This window comes from Nomia melanderi, chromosome 7 (genome assembly GCF_051020985.1).
Source record: "Nomia melanderi isolate GNS246 chromosome 7, iyNomMela1, whole genome shotgun sequence".
NCBI classification, from domain to species: Eukaryota; Metazoa; Arthropoda; class Insecta; order Hymenoptera; family Halictidae; genus Nomia; species Nomia melanderi.
Genome location: NC_135005.1, coordinates 9,764,998 through 9,783,196, shown reverse-complemented (window position 1 = coordinate 9,783,196; position 18,199 = coordinate 9,764,998). Strand labels below are relative to the sequence as shown.

At 32.3% G+C, this 18,199-nt stretch overlaps 2 protein-coding genes and 1 long non-coding RNA gene across 12 annotated transcripts; 1 reads left to right on the top strand and 2 right to left on the bottom strand.

Moving 5' to 3' along the window:
- Nucleotides 1-758: 758 nt before the first annotated feature.
- LOC116433126 (rhythmically expressed gene 2 protein) lies at nt 759-2,697 on the bottom strand. Its single transcript, XM_031990891.2, has 3 exons — nt 2,540-2,697; nt 1,798-2,095; nt 759-1,241 (listed from the first exon to the last, which is right to left on the bottom strand). Exons 2-3 carry the CDS (start codon nt 2,080-2,082, stop codon nt 759-761), a joined length of 768 nt encoding a protein of 255 aa, XP_031846751.1. The 5' UTR covers nt 2,083-2,095; nt 2,540-2,697.
- A 242-nt stretch (nt 2,698-2,939) lies between these two features.
- LOC116433127 (uncharacterized) lies at nt 2,940-17,814 on the bottom strand. Of its 10 annotated transcripts, XM_031990895.2 has the most exons (9): nt 17,744-17,784; nt 16,073-16,242; nt 13,193-13,501; nt 13,017-13,124; nt 12,822-12,939; nt 12,565-12,718; nt 12,300-12,477; nt 12,040-12,205; nt 2,988-11,956 (listed from the first exon to the last, which is right to left on the bottom strand). In XM_031990895.2, exons 4-9 carry the CDS (start codon nt 13,030-13,032, stop codon nt 11,335-11,337), a joined length of 1,254 nt encoding a protein of 417 aa, XP_031846755.1. In that variant the 5' UTR covers nt 13,033-13,124; nt 13,193-13,501; nt 16,073-16,242; nt 17,744-17,784; the 3' UTR covers nt 2,988-11,334. The 10 variants fall into 10 exon arrangements, with proteins under 10 accessions (XP_076225670.1, XP_031846755.1, XP_031846754.1 ...); XM_031990894.2 differs by lacking the exon at nt 16,073-16,242 and having other exon boundaries at nt 17,744-17,797; XM_076369557.1 differs by lacking the exons at nt 16,073-16,242; nt 17,744-17,784 and adding an exon at nt 15,066-15,556.
- On the top strand, nt 16,863-17,941 carry LOC143174746 (uncharacterized). The gene is made up of 3 exons (XR_012999044.1): nt 16,863-17,225; nt 17,320-17,611; nt 17,757-17,941. It is a non-coding gene; the product is annotated as an uncharacterized LOC143174746 (long non-coding RNA).
- Nucleotides 17,942-18,199: the final 258 nt, after the last annotated feature.

Here is an 18,199-nt window from a genome sequence, read left to right as displayed (position 1 = left end):
AACTCGTAAAGAACAAGTATATTACCTTTAACTGTACTAAAGTTAAAGAATAAATTTTTAAATATTTATGAACATAAAATCCGTTTCGATATTTGTCCGTGTGTCTGGAAAAATTGTCTAACGTTTAAAATGTATTGCTCATCATTTGAGAAGCATTAAGACAGTTATCTTTCTACCAGGAAATGTGAAGTGATATCATAATATCACCCACACGTTTATAATTCCGTTATTAGTAGACTACTTAATCATTAATAAAAATTCGTTAAAACCTAAAAGTTGGATTGCTTTTTAATATACAATTTAGTTTAAAGGTATTTAACAAAATTTAAGACAATCGTTAGAAGTTATAAAAGCAACGAATTTCGCATGTCCTTACAAAAAATATATTATCATAAATACATATAAGTGGCTATTGCATATTATTATAGTCGTTTTATAGTTACATAATAATTATTAGTTCTAAGAAATCCACTAAGTTTATATGTCATTAAATATACAAAACTTTAATCACCTAAGTTAATCTCACTGTTACTCTCACTTATCAGTGTATATAAAATTGTTACTTTGGTGCTTAAAAAAAAAAATACAAATATTCCTACATACTTCTCAATTTATGTCAAATAATTTTATCTTGTTAAGCTCCACAAATGAAAACTTTATTACACGCATCTGGGTTTCAATATTTAAAAAATTGTTTAAGAATGAATTAACTCGAAAAAAATAAAACGAATGTACTTTAAAATAAAAATTCCATTAATTTAGATGGATTTACTTTCCTGGTTAAAAAGTATCGTAAAATGTTCCCGTAGTTCTTGAAGATTCCTAAAGATATCCTCTTTAGGAACTCTTTTCTCATTCGCAACATCATTATCGTGCTTAACAAGAATGCCTTTCCAATTAGCATTTCTCGCACCGATATAGTCGTTGCTTATGGAATCGCCAATATGTATCGCTTCCTGGGGAATCACATCGATATTGTGCCGTTCTTTTGTTAACCTAAGCGCCTCGTCGAAGATCGAGGTATTTGGTTTCTCCACGCCGAAACCATAGGAGGTTAAAACGAACGAAAAATAAAAACGGATCCTGGTGTCCAGAAGTATCGTTTCCAATCTCTCATCGAAATTTGATATCACTCCTAAAATCAGGCCCTTTTTCTGCAGATACTCGAGTAATTCGATCGTGCCTGGATACTTGTGCCAGCACATGCTTGTGCCATAGCACTTTATCAGACTGGTAGCAACCTAAGGGTCATAACGATAAACAGGGTCATAGATAGTTGATACCAGTTCAAGTAAATGGGTTAATTCGGTGTTTTTCGATTTTTAAACCCATTTTCTTTTACTTAGATTTTTGTGCTTGCACCAAGCATTTGAATATTAAAACGAATCATTTTACAATAGTATTCAATAATATTCAATAATTGGAAGTATCACTTTGACCCACTTCATCATTATACAAATTTTTATCGAAGTAACTAAATGGTATCATGTAATTACCGTTTTATATTTCATAATACCTGGAATTGTATTTCATATAATTCTCGAATACAAGAAACTAAGGCAATAAAATTAATTTTACTTAATAAAAAATATGGCCGGTTAATATATATAATTAATATATCACTCATTTGTATTTACTTCAATAATTTGTTCAAGAATCTTAATTTGCAAAATTTAAAAATATCAATTTGTAAAAAGTAAAGGTTTCGAAAAAAATGAGTCTTTAATATATAAAACAATTTTTCAGTTTTCTTTAGAATAATCTAAATTCTTGATAATATTTGTGCGTGGTTATCACCTTGTCCAAAGTAGCATCCGAAATATAATTATCTTGATCCTTGAAAACATTGTGAACTATTTGCCGCCACCAATTTTCCCATCCAATGCCAGTGTGTTTACCGTATACTGGATGCTCTATGCTCAGCCGGTGGAAGCTGTTTTTGAAGCTTCCCGCCAATTTGCGCGGATCGACCGACAGGCCGTGCTGACTTCCAATTTCGACGTAATGTTCTTCCAGTTTCGTCATGAGCAAAGTGCCAGTGACATCGAACGTAACCAATCGTGGTCGAACGAATTTAATCATCGTTAAAATTTACCTACAAGTGACACTGGATATGCATTAGAACATTGTTTATGCAACACAAGTTTCGAAAAAAAATTCACGCTCGTTTCATGTCGCGAACAGTACTGCCAATCGACTTGCTTACGCAAAAGCAGTTTGAGAACGCTGAGCGCCACCAGAACGAAATACTCAAACTTTGAATTTTGACGGATAACGATGTTCACGTGACAAAATTCTTTGCGTTTATTTTTTAATAAATTCCATAACTTTCTTCATATAGTCTGAATATATTTAGTGTTTAAAATATGTCGTACTATCGGTATCATGAAAACGATGTTCATTGAAACGAAAACGGTATTAAATTATACGAGTAAATATATCGCATGAATTATATCTTACTGCTGTTATGAAATAGTCATAGAGATTTCATGAGAAATTTTACGATTTTATGAAATTAAATTATAATATGAAAACTTACCTGTATAATAAAAAAGAGCTGTACGAAGAACAATCGACTTTAATACTTAAATGGCGCTTCGGATGAATTCGTACGTCTTCACTTGAATAAAACCAAAAATATGATGACTATTTTCACGCCGCCGGTACGTGACATTTACGCGACAATGCATAAGAATAATATTAAACATGATAACAACGTGTCATTCACTTATCGATATGTACTTGACAAAAATATAGGTAATATTCTCCAAAATTAGAAAAATTTAATATATTTAATTCCTGTTCATTTTATTTGTAATTATTTAAATTATAAATATATTATATTCGAAGATAGCGTTAAAATAGGCTTATAATTTTGAAAAGCTTTATTTAAAATAGTGTTTACAGACGTGCAAACACTTCGGTACAAATAGCTACGAATGACATAAGCAATTTCGTGTATATAATATTTTAATCAATGTTTAACAATTGGAATAAGTACATAATACTTTTTCGCAGTTTGATCACGACGCAGTAGTTAAAAATGTTCGTTTGGTATGCAATATACACAAGCATTTAAAATACAATACATATACTGAGTGAACCACGAACCGTAGTGGAAACGAAGCGAGAAAGATTCTGTGGTTCAAAATAACACAAAATAAGAAGTCTCTCCTACGAAGCTTTATTTCCCAGGAATATAAACATTTCCACTGAATTTGTATATAGTTGTCTATATTTGTACATCCATGATACGTATATTATGGACACTTGTTATCTGCGCTGTGTCACGTCGTTTTACCTAATTTGATAAAAATCAACACATCTGAGGAATTTGGCAATAGGGAATCTATAAGGTAGTCATGTAACAGATTACAATGAAACCTTTTGTGGCTGGCATCAGTCGGCGGATTGGTACTCGTTTGATTGTTAGTGTTACCGTTAGTTTCAGATTGCAATGTTATTTTTAACATTTTGTTTTATTCCGAACCATAGAGTCTCCATCAATTTATTTATATTACAATTTATGGCCCATTTTATACATGTATATCATATGTATAATGCGATATAAAAAAACTTTTATATACAGTCGTACCTATATATAATCTTATATACCTATAGCCATGTAAAGATACAAATTACAAATCCTTACTATTTAGAAATATTTTCTAGAGTAATATAATAATGTATGCCGCATGCTCGTTGCTCAAGTAATTTTAACCATTCCTAATTAGCCGGTTAACGAACCGACCAATACGAATCATCAGAGCAATGTGCGTAATAATATGTACGAAAAAAGAAAGACGTTATTGCAGCAATATGTAACGATATTTACAGTACCGGCCACGGAAAACAAATATCAAACAAAAGTTTGGCCATTGTAGCGTTGTGACATCATGAATGTCATTAATCTTAGTTATTGCGTGTATTTAAAGGCGATTTTCGTCGTTTTAATCGTGTTGTGGTTCGTCCTCTTTAGATTCAAACGATAAAATACGTTATTCATCCTCTGTAGGCAAGCAAAGCGCATGCGTACGAGAGGGGGGTGGGAAGCATGGATACCGGACAATAAAGCCACAGATCCGTATGGATGATCGCGTGTAGAACTTATTGCTCGAAATCCTCTCATCTTTTTCGCTTATCGTTCTGCCTTTTTCTCTGAGCCTGCCCACTGTGGGTATCGTAGAGAGTACATTAGGGACAGAAATAAGATGCTAATGGGATCACTAAAGTATGACACTATAAAAGAGGTAAATTACAGTGTTCCTTTCATAATTTCGCGTGGCGACGACCCCCTTATTTGTGTCTCATTTGTATCTCCACCGTGTTGTGGCGCTACCCATCATTCAGCAGGCTTTCAGGAAAAGAGAAATAGTAATGAGCGAGGGAGACAGAACGAAAGCAAGCAAGCAAGTAAGCTTTTGCGAGTGAAAATGTCCATGCGGTATGCTCATGTTGTATTCCCTTGCTCGCTCGCTCGGCGCTGTTCTTCCTTGTCTTTGGTCGCAAGGGAATAATGAGTTTCTAATCAACGAGGACGGAAACAAAATAGCCGCTACTATTCTCGAGCGCGTCGTGCTAAGTCTCCCGAGTTCTGTCAAATTATGGAGAGAATATTGTTAGTTCGATTTATTTGTATTTCTACTGCGTACGAACTACGAAGATGTCCTCCTTATATTGCTATTTGACTTGTGTAGCCAATATACACAACAACTTCGGGAAATACAGTAGCCTTAAAATGTAATTCGGTAAAGCAGGGTTTCTCAAATTGCCTGGTACCGCGTGTTATTATTAACGCCGTTACCTTCGTTGGTTATTAATTTTCAATTCTCTTTCTGACGTTTTCTTTTATTACGATTAATTAAGTTTAGGATACAAGGGATTTCTACAAAAAAATTCTCAATATGGGATTGTATATATATTACATATATCTAATATATATACATAATATTTTGAGTAAGCATTTTGCACTTTCATCGGTTCAAGTTTAAATACGAGTACTATAATACAATCGCTTAAAATTATTTGAATTTTCATATAACCCTCTAAATGTATGATTACATCAATCTTTTAAAGAAATACATAGTACTGATCACCACAATATTTTTAATTGCACTTTTATTTACGTTTCCCTCTCCCTCCTTTTTTTAGACATTCACGAAAAGGTAATTTTCGACCCTTTTCAAACCCGAGTTTCATTTAATTTTTATACGCTTATCATTCTAATAGAAAAACATAGAGGGTTAAACTATTTTATACTCGATTTAGTCTCGATGGTCACCAAGTAACCCAATTTTCAAATGCAAAATGCTTCAAATCAATATTTTATATAATTTCCTAATTTTACATATTTTAAATAAATCTCTAGAGACTTCCATATGCTTTCGGGTAAGAATCAAATTGAGAACCCCGCAGTAGCGAATTCTCGTTACAATCGTCCATCAACTGTACCTTCACAGACATTAAAGTCGTACCGACTAATCATCACAGCAGAACAGCAACGATATAATGCAGACTTCGTCTCTGTAAATCTGTCTAAATCGAATTGTAAATTGGGAGATACACCTTAGTAAAAAAAGAGATATATTGCGTATCTCCTAAATGTGTCTATGTATATACTATACATATATATTTATGTTATCGTTTATTTATCTATCAAAATTTGGTATCTCACAGACTTTTTCATACGTTTGTATGCATACATATGTGTATATGTATACATACAGATGTACATATATTTATTTTGCTTTTATTTCTTTATTATAGTATAAATCCATTGATGCACGATTGGTGTTAATTTATCTATCTCCTTTTTCTCTTATAAAAACAGTTTTCGACGATATATTTAATGCGTGTATAATCTATAAAATCGAATCGGAATGAAACAGTTACGTTTCCATACGATTGATTAAGTAGAAATAGTCATTCGTCATATTCTCATTAGTACTTTTTTTCAATTTCTATGACAGATAGACCCTTAAATGTTAAATTGATTTATTACAAAGTTGAATATAGCTTGACAGTGGCATGTTCGGTTTGAAGTAATGGAACGACCATCCCACCGGTTACTGACGACTTTCATGGAGCCGTGGGATATCGACCAATCGTAATACTTCCACGATCATTGTACAATCATTGGAATTGGTGCGTTAAGAGTTTACAATAACATATATAAGTATATATATATATATAATATAATATATAATATAATATATATATACCTAAATTTTGTGTGTATGCGTGTATGTACAAATTATATACCATACAATATAATAATCATTGCTATAACGAGATATATTTGTTGCGGCAGTCATCATTCCTTATTATTAGAATTTCATTAACATACGCACGAAATGGTACAATATTCTTGTCTATCTGTATTAGTTGTATGTAAATAAAAGTTATCTGCTAAATACATCAATCAGTCTCTCAATCTTTATTTAAATATTGATGTAAAAGTTCACGCTTTTCCTTTTTGCTGCAGTGCAACCTATGACGAGTTGAATTCTCCCACAGCGATAGTGGGTAGTATCAGTTTAGTCACTAAACGAACGTCAAAGAGCTGTTTCCACAATTCCACTTTTATATCTTCGCGCACTCAAAGATGCTCGATTATCATAGAAATAGAAACTCTGCGTCGTTTCGTAACAACGGAGACAGTCTCCAGTGGCTGACTGAATTTGATCCAATTATAAATATTATTGCAAGATCGAATCCTTTCTTTAAGAAATGTTTGTATATGAATTTATATACATATATATATATAATAATGATTAATTTTTATATATATACATATATATGTATATTTATACATCACATAAATATTTACATACATATTTTCTTGTCATACCACAAAATTGTATTATTCGTTTCATATGTGTATCTCTTTCTGTTTGCGAAAAAGAAAAATCTAGTACATTATTAGATTTTACAACTGCTGAAATTCGACTCATTTGAAAAAGAAACAAAAAGGAACAAAGAAAGTTTCCAGGAAGTAATACCGGCACTTTCTATAAACATACAAAATAGTTGCACAGAGAATCATATAATTATGAACTGAATGTTGCACCACAGAGTTCTCCATCACACGTGTACACAACATAAATGCAATTATAAATTATCATCCCATGATTAAATACTTAAAATTACAAAACATAAAGAATCACTTTAAAAAAAGAAAGAGATGTTTATTCGTTCACTGCCAGACAGACATAGTAAGGGTATGACTCTCTCGTATTCATCACCTACTTTTGAGTCTTCTATGATCTTTTAAAATCTCAGATATAAAAAGGTCCGACATAAATGAAAAAGATTTGTAGGACATTCTCGGAAAAAGTCGTTCATACATTTTTTTTTTAACTTTTGTCATTGTAAAATATTCAATATCGGAATCTGCCAGGTCACTGTAGTAAAATACTTGCACCATATTTCCTCTGTCTATATTTCTTTCCATTTCTCTTCCCTCAACTCCTTTACGATCTTTCTTTTTCCCTCTTAATCAGTCATTTACATTCTGATGTTCAAGAATATTCAGAGAAATAATCGTGACAATGTGAAAAATGATACTGCCATCAGCATTTCTCCAAAAAATCATACAGATCTTGCAAGATCACATTCATCGATATCATATACTATATAGATAAATATATATACACATAATTTTGCATATTTTGAATTTCTTGCAACATGTTACATTCTAATGTATACAAATTATGCTTGCACGTTTATAGATCTCGACAGAAGAAATATTACATATCTATTAAAATGCATATAAAAGTCAGCAACATGTGTCAATTTTTCTTCGTGTTTTGATTCTTTCTTTATTTTTTTTTTTATAAAAATTCCTCCCAGTCATATCAACATGTGAGTGTATGTAAGTTTCAAAATATTACAATTGAATGTGTTATATATGACGTCTTCTGTCTATTGTTTAAAACTTATAAAATGTTTGTAAGATTTACTGAAAAGCAAAACAGAATTTTTAATAAAAAGAAGTTATTTTATGACTTAATAACTAATCTTCTTATTCATGAAAGAAATTTAGAATCCAGAATTACATATGTATAAAATGTTCATATTTCTATTTTAGTAATCATAATACAGTAAATATGAATTCTTTTAACTACAACTTACTACAATGAAAATTCTTCAGGAAGACAATTAAAGTAGAATAAAAATTTGAAGTACAACGTACTAATATTTCAACAGATCTCACAAAACTGTATAGTTTAAAACAATAGATTTTGTAAATTTCCTATAAATCAAAACAAAAATTAAATGTTGTTCAATTATTTTATATACGTATCTTTATACAAAACCATTAACTTTAAGTTATATGACAGCAATGCACACAAACTTTAATTATGTTATTTTATTTAAACAGTTTGCTTTCTCAAGAACGTTTAACACATTGGAAATGACACATGTTCTTCCTTAACTTTAATATAACATCCCAATACCTATATAAGATGATTTGATGTTTGTCCGCAGCTGTTAGCATTATCCATAAATAATATTATTTTCATAGCTGCACAATATATTCATTTATAATCTTTTTATCGATAAAGTTTTAATTTGTTATTCTTTTTCTGTTTTAAAACACACGCAATTATTTGTATTTTTTATGTATCACTCAATCATGTTACTTTGAATATGAGACCATTTTATACACGTATATAAATCCATTTACAAAATTTCTTTATGCACACTTACGAATGTTTCTAGTGCCTAATCAATCTGTGGCCACCATTTATATATTTCTCAAGTTATACATTATAACTCAAGAATTACATTAATATTCATGTTAATTGAAAATAAATAGTTCATCGAATATTGCCAGCAGATTGACTTGGAATCAAACGTCTGCACGTTTTCTTTCCCCGGCAGTGCTACAGACAGTTTATTTCATAAAAAGCAAAGATTAATTTGTATAAAAATATATATAAATTTACGTAGAAAAGGAATATTATATATTGCAAGTAAATAAACTTACAAAATAAATAAATTAAACAAGTATTTCGTATTTTTTCATTTAGAGGAAGGATCATAGGCAGATATAAAGATCATTTAAAAAATTATATTAGCTATGCGTTGAACGAGTATATTATAGAAATCTTAATTGTAATTTGAGCTTCTTGAGTAGTAAGATTCATTATTTCTGGCTGTTAAAACATCAATCTTACACGATAATGGTAAACATATGGCTTGTTTATCTATGATCCCACCTTAATTCTTAACATATATTAATTATTATAAATCATAACGTGTGTGTTACAACAAAAATCATAGCTATTAATATTCACAGTAAAGAGATCATAAAGTCTCCTAGGCAAAGAAATGTACAATAAAATTTGTCAAAGGACAAGGTGGTAAACATTGTCCTTGGACAAATTGTAGTTTCGATGTTTGATTCTATATGAAAAACTGTTATCGTTTCCTTGTTACATAACGATTGTCAACGAGCTTAAGCCAGATGGGCAGCAAACACAGTACTCTTAAAATATAAACTTTTACTTTTTTATGTCAGAAGAAGTTTATTATAAAAATTGCAAATATCCCAGAAGTAGATTACTCTCAAATTTTATTATTACTTCAGCTAAATTCAATCATAAAAATTTCCGAATTTTGTTCGTTTTAAATATTAAGAGTAAATTTTAGCTGTTATACAAGATCAAAATTACGTATTCAACAGATGTAAATTTTCAGTTTTAATTTTACAATCAAATATTACACTTTCATAAAAGGTTGCACTATTGACCAAATTATTTGTCATTGTTATAAAGTAATGTCTATCTCTCTCATATCTTTGGCTTTGTTGTTAAAGTTACGTTAACTGTATGTTTACAATTATTATGAATGTTAGTTTTTAATAGGATTGAGTTTATATGTTGTTTCAAATGCATCTTATAATACAGTCTTAAAAAACTTATGCGTGTGATCACTCCTGGGTTCTTCCACAAAAAATACATTGTATGTAAATTTGGATAATCTTTGTGCGTATGTCATTAATGAAATGAGAAAAAAAAAAACTATTTTTAAAACAATGAATAATCCAATGATCACAGTTAATCAGCTTCCAACAGGTACTTTTATGTGCTTTTGTTCGGTCATGTGCCCATCTCTAAAAACTAGGAACTAACAGTTTTCACTTATTTAGCATTATACTTATATATCGTATGTCAATAATCTGCTGTTAAATCATTTGTTTTTTTTTACATTAATTATACAGTAACCCTGAAATATTATAACAAATTTTACTGGTCCAGTTTGCCAATCTGATTGCCTTATTCTCGTTCAATTTCTTTCTCTAGTAATACTGCCTAAATATATCATCATACTGATATGATGCTATTCAACAGACTTTAATTACTTTATTATAAAGTTACCCTTTGTATTATTGCTATTATTGGGTCAAGAGTTACAGTACCCGAACACATTCATTCCTTAAGTTGAATTACTTACTTTTAACGTCATGGACCATTACATGAATCATATCAAATGCATCTGGTACAATGTAGCTATCGTGACCCTAAGTGAATTCACTTTTTTAAAATTTTTGGACCCAAATGTTTGAAAACTGATTGGCATCTTGGAACTTCTATACATATATTCACAATTACGATTGCAATTTTTAGATAAAGCCCAGAAAAACAAAAGCTATGGACAAGAAATTTTTTTACATCCATACAGTACGTTAACTAACGTTTAGAACGAAGATACCATAAACTGCCACTTGCCGAATAATAATCTTATATCTCATGTTACATATACATGTCATCACAGTATTTTGATGTACATAACTATTATTACACTTAGAAAATAATTGAAAACTTTTCACATATTGGAGATCTATCTGTGGAAAGTTAACAATTATAAGTTCATGGCAGTTTATAAGTATTTTTTTTAATCTATGCTACAAACAGCATTCAGTAGAAACATTGTGCCCTTTCTCAACTATCTCTCATAAGAATCATCTAATAGACGTGGAACACATTTCAAGAACTCACATCCATAAAGATCATGTCATATAGAATTATATATATCTTTTTCAACAACCAACGATCAAGGACATAGATCCTGTGCAACCTTTCCTAAGAGCACTATATATCTACTGCATATTATAACAGTTCTTCTAATTACAAGAATTCACTTTTCACCATTCATAACGTTATAAACTCTCTGTGTTCGATATGATAAAACTTAAACACTCTCGTCCAGAGCCTTTGTAATCTGAGATAGTAAATGGTAGCATATTTAACACACAATTTTGCATCATAGTATATGTCTATCTATGTGTAAGAAAAAAATAAATTAAAAATCTATGAGAGACTGACATTAATTAGAGACTGATTGCCTTGAGGAGGCTGCGTGCATGGCAAAATCGACGAGTGGATTGCTTGGGACGGTAACAATGGAGTGTGAAGTACTACTGCTTAAAGAAACATTGGTAGAAGAAACTAAAGACAATGGCTTACAGGATAGTTGATCAATTTGTTTTATAGGTACCAATTTAATTGGCACGTCTGTTTTTAACCTGACAGCTTCCGATACTGGTATAGCTTTAAGTTGAACACTTTTCAATGGTTGTATCTTAATTGCTGGCTTTACAGTAGCACTGGTACTTTGAATAATTTTTGTAATCTTACTCTCAGCAACTCCTTGGTTGGAGGATTCATCATAGCCAGAATCTGATGACGAGTCACTAAATGTCTTACTTGTCTGTTTAGAGACTGCAGTCTCTGTACCAGACTCTACACTATGAGCAGGACTAGCAGACGCAGAACTGTGGGCAGGACTGGCCGATGCAGAACTATGCACAGGGCTGCAACTTAATGCATTTGTTTGTTGCTGTCGTTGTTGTCTAGCTATGCAACCGATACAAGGTTTTATTAATGAAGGATCCACTATTACTTCTCCATATGGACCTTTAAATATTGTTCCACAACAAATAATTTCCCTAAAATATCAATGAAAAATTATACTTTCTGTATATACTACACTTAAGGGATATGAATGTATATTTTTAATTAAAAAATTAACCTTTTGAAATATGATAGATCAATAAATCCATTGACAGTTAAATCATCTTTTGATTCTGAAATATCCTGCATATTTAATTGTTTTTCAGTAACTGGAATATCATCACTCCCTACAGGACTACCAGCACGACTTGAACTTTTACTGCCATTTCCATTTAAATAATCTTCTATAAGAACATTTAAACAATTGGTAAACAATATAATTTAAATAAATTGTATTTTAATATATTTTAAATCAATGATTACATTCTTACTACCAACCTGTTAAATCATCGCTCATTGCTGGACTTTGTTCACGATCTCTGTCTGTTTTCAAATAGATATGTTTCTTTTTCATAATCTTTTCAAATTTTTCTGGCATATCTTTTATTTTCTTTTTATTTTTTGATTTAAATTTTGTTAGTGATTTTATACCAGGTCCCGCACGTGCATCAACAACCTATACAATATCACAATTTAATTTATAGATAACGCTATAATAAAAAAAACAAATGAAATAAATAATAATGTATTTGTTGGAACTCACATGTCTCCAATTACGATTGCTTCCTGCAGGTAATTTTTTCCACCTTTTCACTAAGAGTACGCATGCATTACAAATTTCTCCAGTTCGTCTTTCCTCAAGTTGAAAGCATTCCATAAAATCATCCTCGTATTTTTTACTGTCTGTAAATCTTGAGCTATAGGTACAGAAAAATATTTTTGCATTTTATTCTTCAAATTCTTGGTGATAAACAATGATATTATTTCTTTGCAGTAATGGAAAGTCATCTCATTGTGTACCTGCTAGACTTCGCCTTACAAATGCAACATCCTGTACTAGATCGATACACCTTTGGCTTGTGAAAACTAAACATTTTGCAAGTTATTTTGAGACTGCTCCTGAAAAACCAAAACATCACTGAACAATACTTTTAATGCTGAATAAAGTGTCTGATTAAAATTTTCTTAAAATCTTACATAAACAAAGTATATTACATGATAACAAATTCATAACAAAACCAATAAAAGTTTATTCCAACCGAATTCACTCCAATATTGTTGAGAATTTATAATCGGTTTACGTTTATAATTGTAAGTAATCACCTACAAAGAAGAATTGCATATAGGTACAAGGTCAACCGTATGTTCAACGCGTCCTGAAAATAATGTACCTTTATTGGATACAGCATGTTTCGATGATCGTATGACCGTAGTCGAAATTAACTTCGTTCTGTCCGTACGGATATGTATAAAATCAAGTACGAAATTCATTCGCGATAATTTGTCACGACGAGAAAATCGTATATTGTCACCATCTTTATTATATACTTGTTTACATCGATTTGTTGCCAGTTCTGTAACTAACACCGCGATTTCGGCTTGACAGTGTACACGTACAAGACGCTACGCGCCGTGACGCACGCATGCTACTAAGGGGCGTCCATAATCTCACGAATCCCCACTTATATTACACGATAAAACTGTAAAGAAAAACAATGTACTGAAGGAAATCGACACTTCACCAAACACTTCTTTCTACTTCACCAAAAATATCTGTCACTTTAACGTTAAAGCATAGAATGCGAAATTGAACACTTAAGCCACACTTTTATTTAGCCCGAGTACAATACTTTCCTTTTCAACAAATTATTAATGATTTTTTTCATCCTGTCATGCAAAATTTCTAATTAACAAATAAACAAAATGTATTCTATAGAATTAATTAAATTGTAAATATTTTACAATTCGAAGTATTAGTTACTAATCTATCTATAATAGAAACAAAATTGTTTCATATCCGTCACATAATTTTCTAGTTTATACATGTACAGCGACTGCAACGATTTTCATAAACAATTTGCGAAAGTATTTTTATTATCTTAAAGAGCAATTTATCAACGAATAAATTATATATATATATATAAGAAAAAACGAATGAGCTTGTTGCCAGCGTGACAAAATTCATTTTAATTTCAAAAGAAGAAAAGAAATGGGAAACTATCCGACTGCCGGCACAAGAATCTAAAAATAGGGAAGAGAGAAACCCCAATAAAGTGCAGTGTGCAACTAATATGTATTATGTATGATAAAACACTGGATTTCGTAAAATATCATTTCTTCGATAAATTTTTAGTATGATAATTAAGTTGTATCAACCAGAAAGTACGCGTGGATTCCTTGACTGACACCTGGTATTCAATAAACATTAAATATGTACTTTGAAAGATACCGAGATACCTCTGAAATGTCATGTAAACGCAAAGAGATAAATGGTTGCAATCTATTTTTTCAAAACAATTGTAGAGTCTACTGTCATGCATTATATTTGAGAAATAATCCAGTGAATTTCAATAATTATTCTAATCATTCAGTTCTTTTGCAAGCATTTCTTTTGATTTAAGTAAATTAAAAACAAAAAAAGAACAAAAAAAACGAATCAGTGACGTCACGTAACACACCGCGAACGGTGGCCAATGAAAATTTGCAATCGAGAGGGGTGTTTAACTTCAGCAAGTTCGTTAGTCGCATAGAGGAATATACGCACAAGGCGGTATTCGTTCGAGATACACATATCGTAGTAGGTGCAACGCGCAGAGGCAAACCAGTTTTCCTTCGATATTCCGAATTTACTCTGTATAGTACCCCTCCGTCCTTGTCTTTCTCAAGGATGATTTTATCCAGGAGCGTAACATCATTTTCAATAATCTGAACATGACATTGGTACCGTATACACGGTTATACCTCCGTATCCGTTGTATCGTCTTACCTTAATTAATTAAGTTTCTCTTCAATTTAATGCGAACTGTTTTCTAATAAATATCCTGACGCTAACCAGAACGATACTAAACACGCGTCAATTCCCGTGATAAGTTTCTTTCCATCGACATTATGAAACCAAGAAAATTTATGCACAAAACGTTTAATAATTGTAACGAGTGTATTGTTTCTCTTTTCTTTTTTTTTTAATGAAAATTTTCAGGTTAATTAATTTGTCGAAAAGGGCAAATGGAACTTGAAACTCTCGCGTTGGTATCATGCACAGACCTGTATACTAACGTCTCTCTCGGTCTCGACACACGACACATTTTTTTCACTGATTCTGGGAGTGGCGCCATCGGTAGTTCAAACCACAAAGCAAGAATGTTGCAACGCACCTATACGCGAAAAAATGTAAATGTGCTTTCGCCTCGTTGCAGTCGATGAACATTGAGAGGAGGGGTGCGGAGACGTTATAAGGGACATCAGACAACAGGAAGGGGAAAAAAGAGGAGGGTACAGCGATGTTGCCACGTGGTTTGTTGATCGGTTGCTTCTTTATCCCGATACGACTCAGATCTCTGACCCCACTGCGCGATCTTAAATAGTCACTCATATTTTGTGAACGCAACTGCACGGTTTTAATATCGATTAAAAAAAGAAAACAACAGCATGGATAGAAACACTAATTAGTGAGAAGTTCCGCGATTATTACAATTCCAATCAAGTACATTGTATCTGTCTTTACGCGTTCCAAATATTTAGTATAAATTTAATCTGTTTATCACTGTAAAGATTAATATTATCATACGTATGTTTATAAAAAGATAAGATTAAATAAAAAAAAAATAAAGAAATTACAATGCATCTTGGCGAAATGTTTTTATGTAATTTTTTGAATTACTTTGAGCTGCAAATGAAAATAAAATTTCTGTGTTCAGCGTGTTATGGAAAGTTATTTTTTTAATTATCTTTTGAGTGCAATTGCGTTATTTTAATCGTAATAGTTAAAAGTTTCTGTGTCATTTACGATAAGAAAGTTTTTCTGAAAAAAGAAGAAAAAAAAATGGAGAAACAAAAATTGCATCGTGTACGAACGATGTGTCCCTGACATGCTAACTCAGTAGTTCAACTTTCCTTCTCACTTTTACAGTTGCTCTGCTGTTTTAAAAATAGATGACAGTACCATCCCCCATGCAAATACATGTCACCCGATTATACGAGTTACTCGATAGATTATTGGGCAAACCGCTTAATTGTTTATCTATCGGACAAACAATCAACAAGATTCTCACCGACAATAAAATTACTCAGGTCCGAGAGACTTCGATTTCATTCAGGCGATGTTTAACGATGTCGCAAGTATCTGATCGAGATGACCTACATTATGATAAAACAGGTTCCGGTATTTTGGTTGGAATAAAAATACCGAGACACATTTCTTTACCATTGTGATACGAAAACTCTGAAAACGAAATTTATTGCAATCTTAAATGATCTTCTATTCTCACTAGTTACATTCGAACATCAATATGCAACAGATATTAATATGCAAGTACAAGTGATATCAAGTACGATTAAACAATGTCTTTAACTGTAATGAGAAACATCACGTATTTATAAAAATGAAAAATCACAATTGCATAAAGGCAATTCAAATTATAGGTAAAAAATTAGAGTGACATACAATTCGCAATTATCATAAATATTTAAGGCCACCAGTGAAATTTCTTCTTAAAAGAATTAATGGTTACAATTTTGAACAAAAAAAAATATATAGATTCTTATTAAACCCGAAAAGTGAGATCGAACAAGAAAAGCTGTTGTAAACGAAGGGCAAAATGTTAGAGCGCATTTGTGAAAAAGTGCATAAGTTTGAAGCCAGCGGTCCCATCTAAAAATGTCTTGGGCTTTTTTTATTCAGCCGGATATAAAAGAAAACCTATTAATTTTCAGGGCATACACAAGATTGAACGTGACTTGTGGGCTCCCTTTTACAAGCGCATCGAGTTCCTACTAAAGATTACTCGTGACAAGCCGTGTACCATTTTCATGAACGAAGACAAAAAAAGAAATCTACTAACGTGGTGCACTAAACGAAGGACGTGCGCGAGCAGGAGACCGACATGGCGCGTGGCACAGTACGGTCGCCGCCATGGTCGGTTCTTTCCCTTCCCTCCGTCCTAACCAACCCCGTCTCGATCAGCTCACAGTATGTTGATTCGAATGATCGAATGCATGAAACATTTCGATAGACCGACTGTCCTGAAATTATTTCAATGATTCCCCTCGGACAATCTATGTGACAATACAAACTGACACAAACCTTAAGCGAACAACAAGGAGAAAAGTTAGCGATATGATACGCGCCACAAGCGGGCACGCCATGACAGATGATACGGCACGCACAAACAAACAAGTCTACTTGCCAAGTGGAGCACCACGCAGGTAAAAACGCGGGAATCATTACCGATCTGAAAGATGAATAACACGTAACGATCGATCAGCGGTTACGATGATCTACGAATGATCTTTTCTGTAGATTACTCGGTGTCCTGTCAATGCAATGCCTAGTGCCGACAATGAAAAATCCGCGAAGGTACGCGGTACCTACGGCAATCTGGTGAAAGTTTCTTGTCGCACTTGACATAAACTATTAAGATTTCAGCGATTATAGTAACGCGGGACAAGGACGGATCAAGAGAACGACGAATGAAGGGGGCAAAACGAGAAATATATGTCAAATGTATCGGCGATAATACAACAGTAGTCTGGCAGATTTTCGTCACAGAGCCGAAGACGCTGACATCTCGGAACATATTTATTCGTAACACGTGAGTAATTTCGCGTGACAATCCACGAGGCTACTGACAACGCGTCGCGTTATCAATATATCATATTTTTGCGACACGTGCTCCCGAAATTCACATTAAGATGTTAAGATTAATGACAGAAGACTCACTTACCTTTTCAATACAGGTGACGGCCAGATTTGAGAACTCCTTTGCGCAGACTCACGGCGCTGGCTCTCTTGCATGCTCTAGTCAAGAGAGCGTCTACAATCATCGAGACGCAAACTGTTATTTTTCGGTGTTGTAACTTTCCTCAGTTCCTGACAAGTGTAGTTTCTATATAAATAAATTTTTCATACTATATTCCATTCACTTTAACGGTGTACTAAATTTAGAATGTAAATTTATACTAATGCATAAAAACTTGACTTCCGGTGGAGAATTTGATTTTTGTCGGACGTCAGTTCGATAGAATACCGCCAGGGCACCGAAATAGTAAAAATTCAATTTTTAACATACAAATATAATTGAATCGGTTGTCTCTATTGAACTCTGGCTCGTAAATCTGCATGTAAACGAGAATATTCGTGGAATTCATAGAAAAATGTCTTCTATCAGAATAATTCGAAA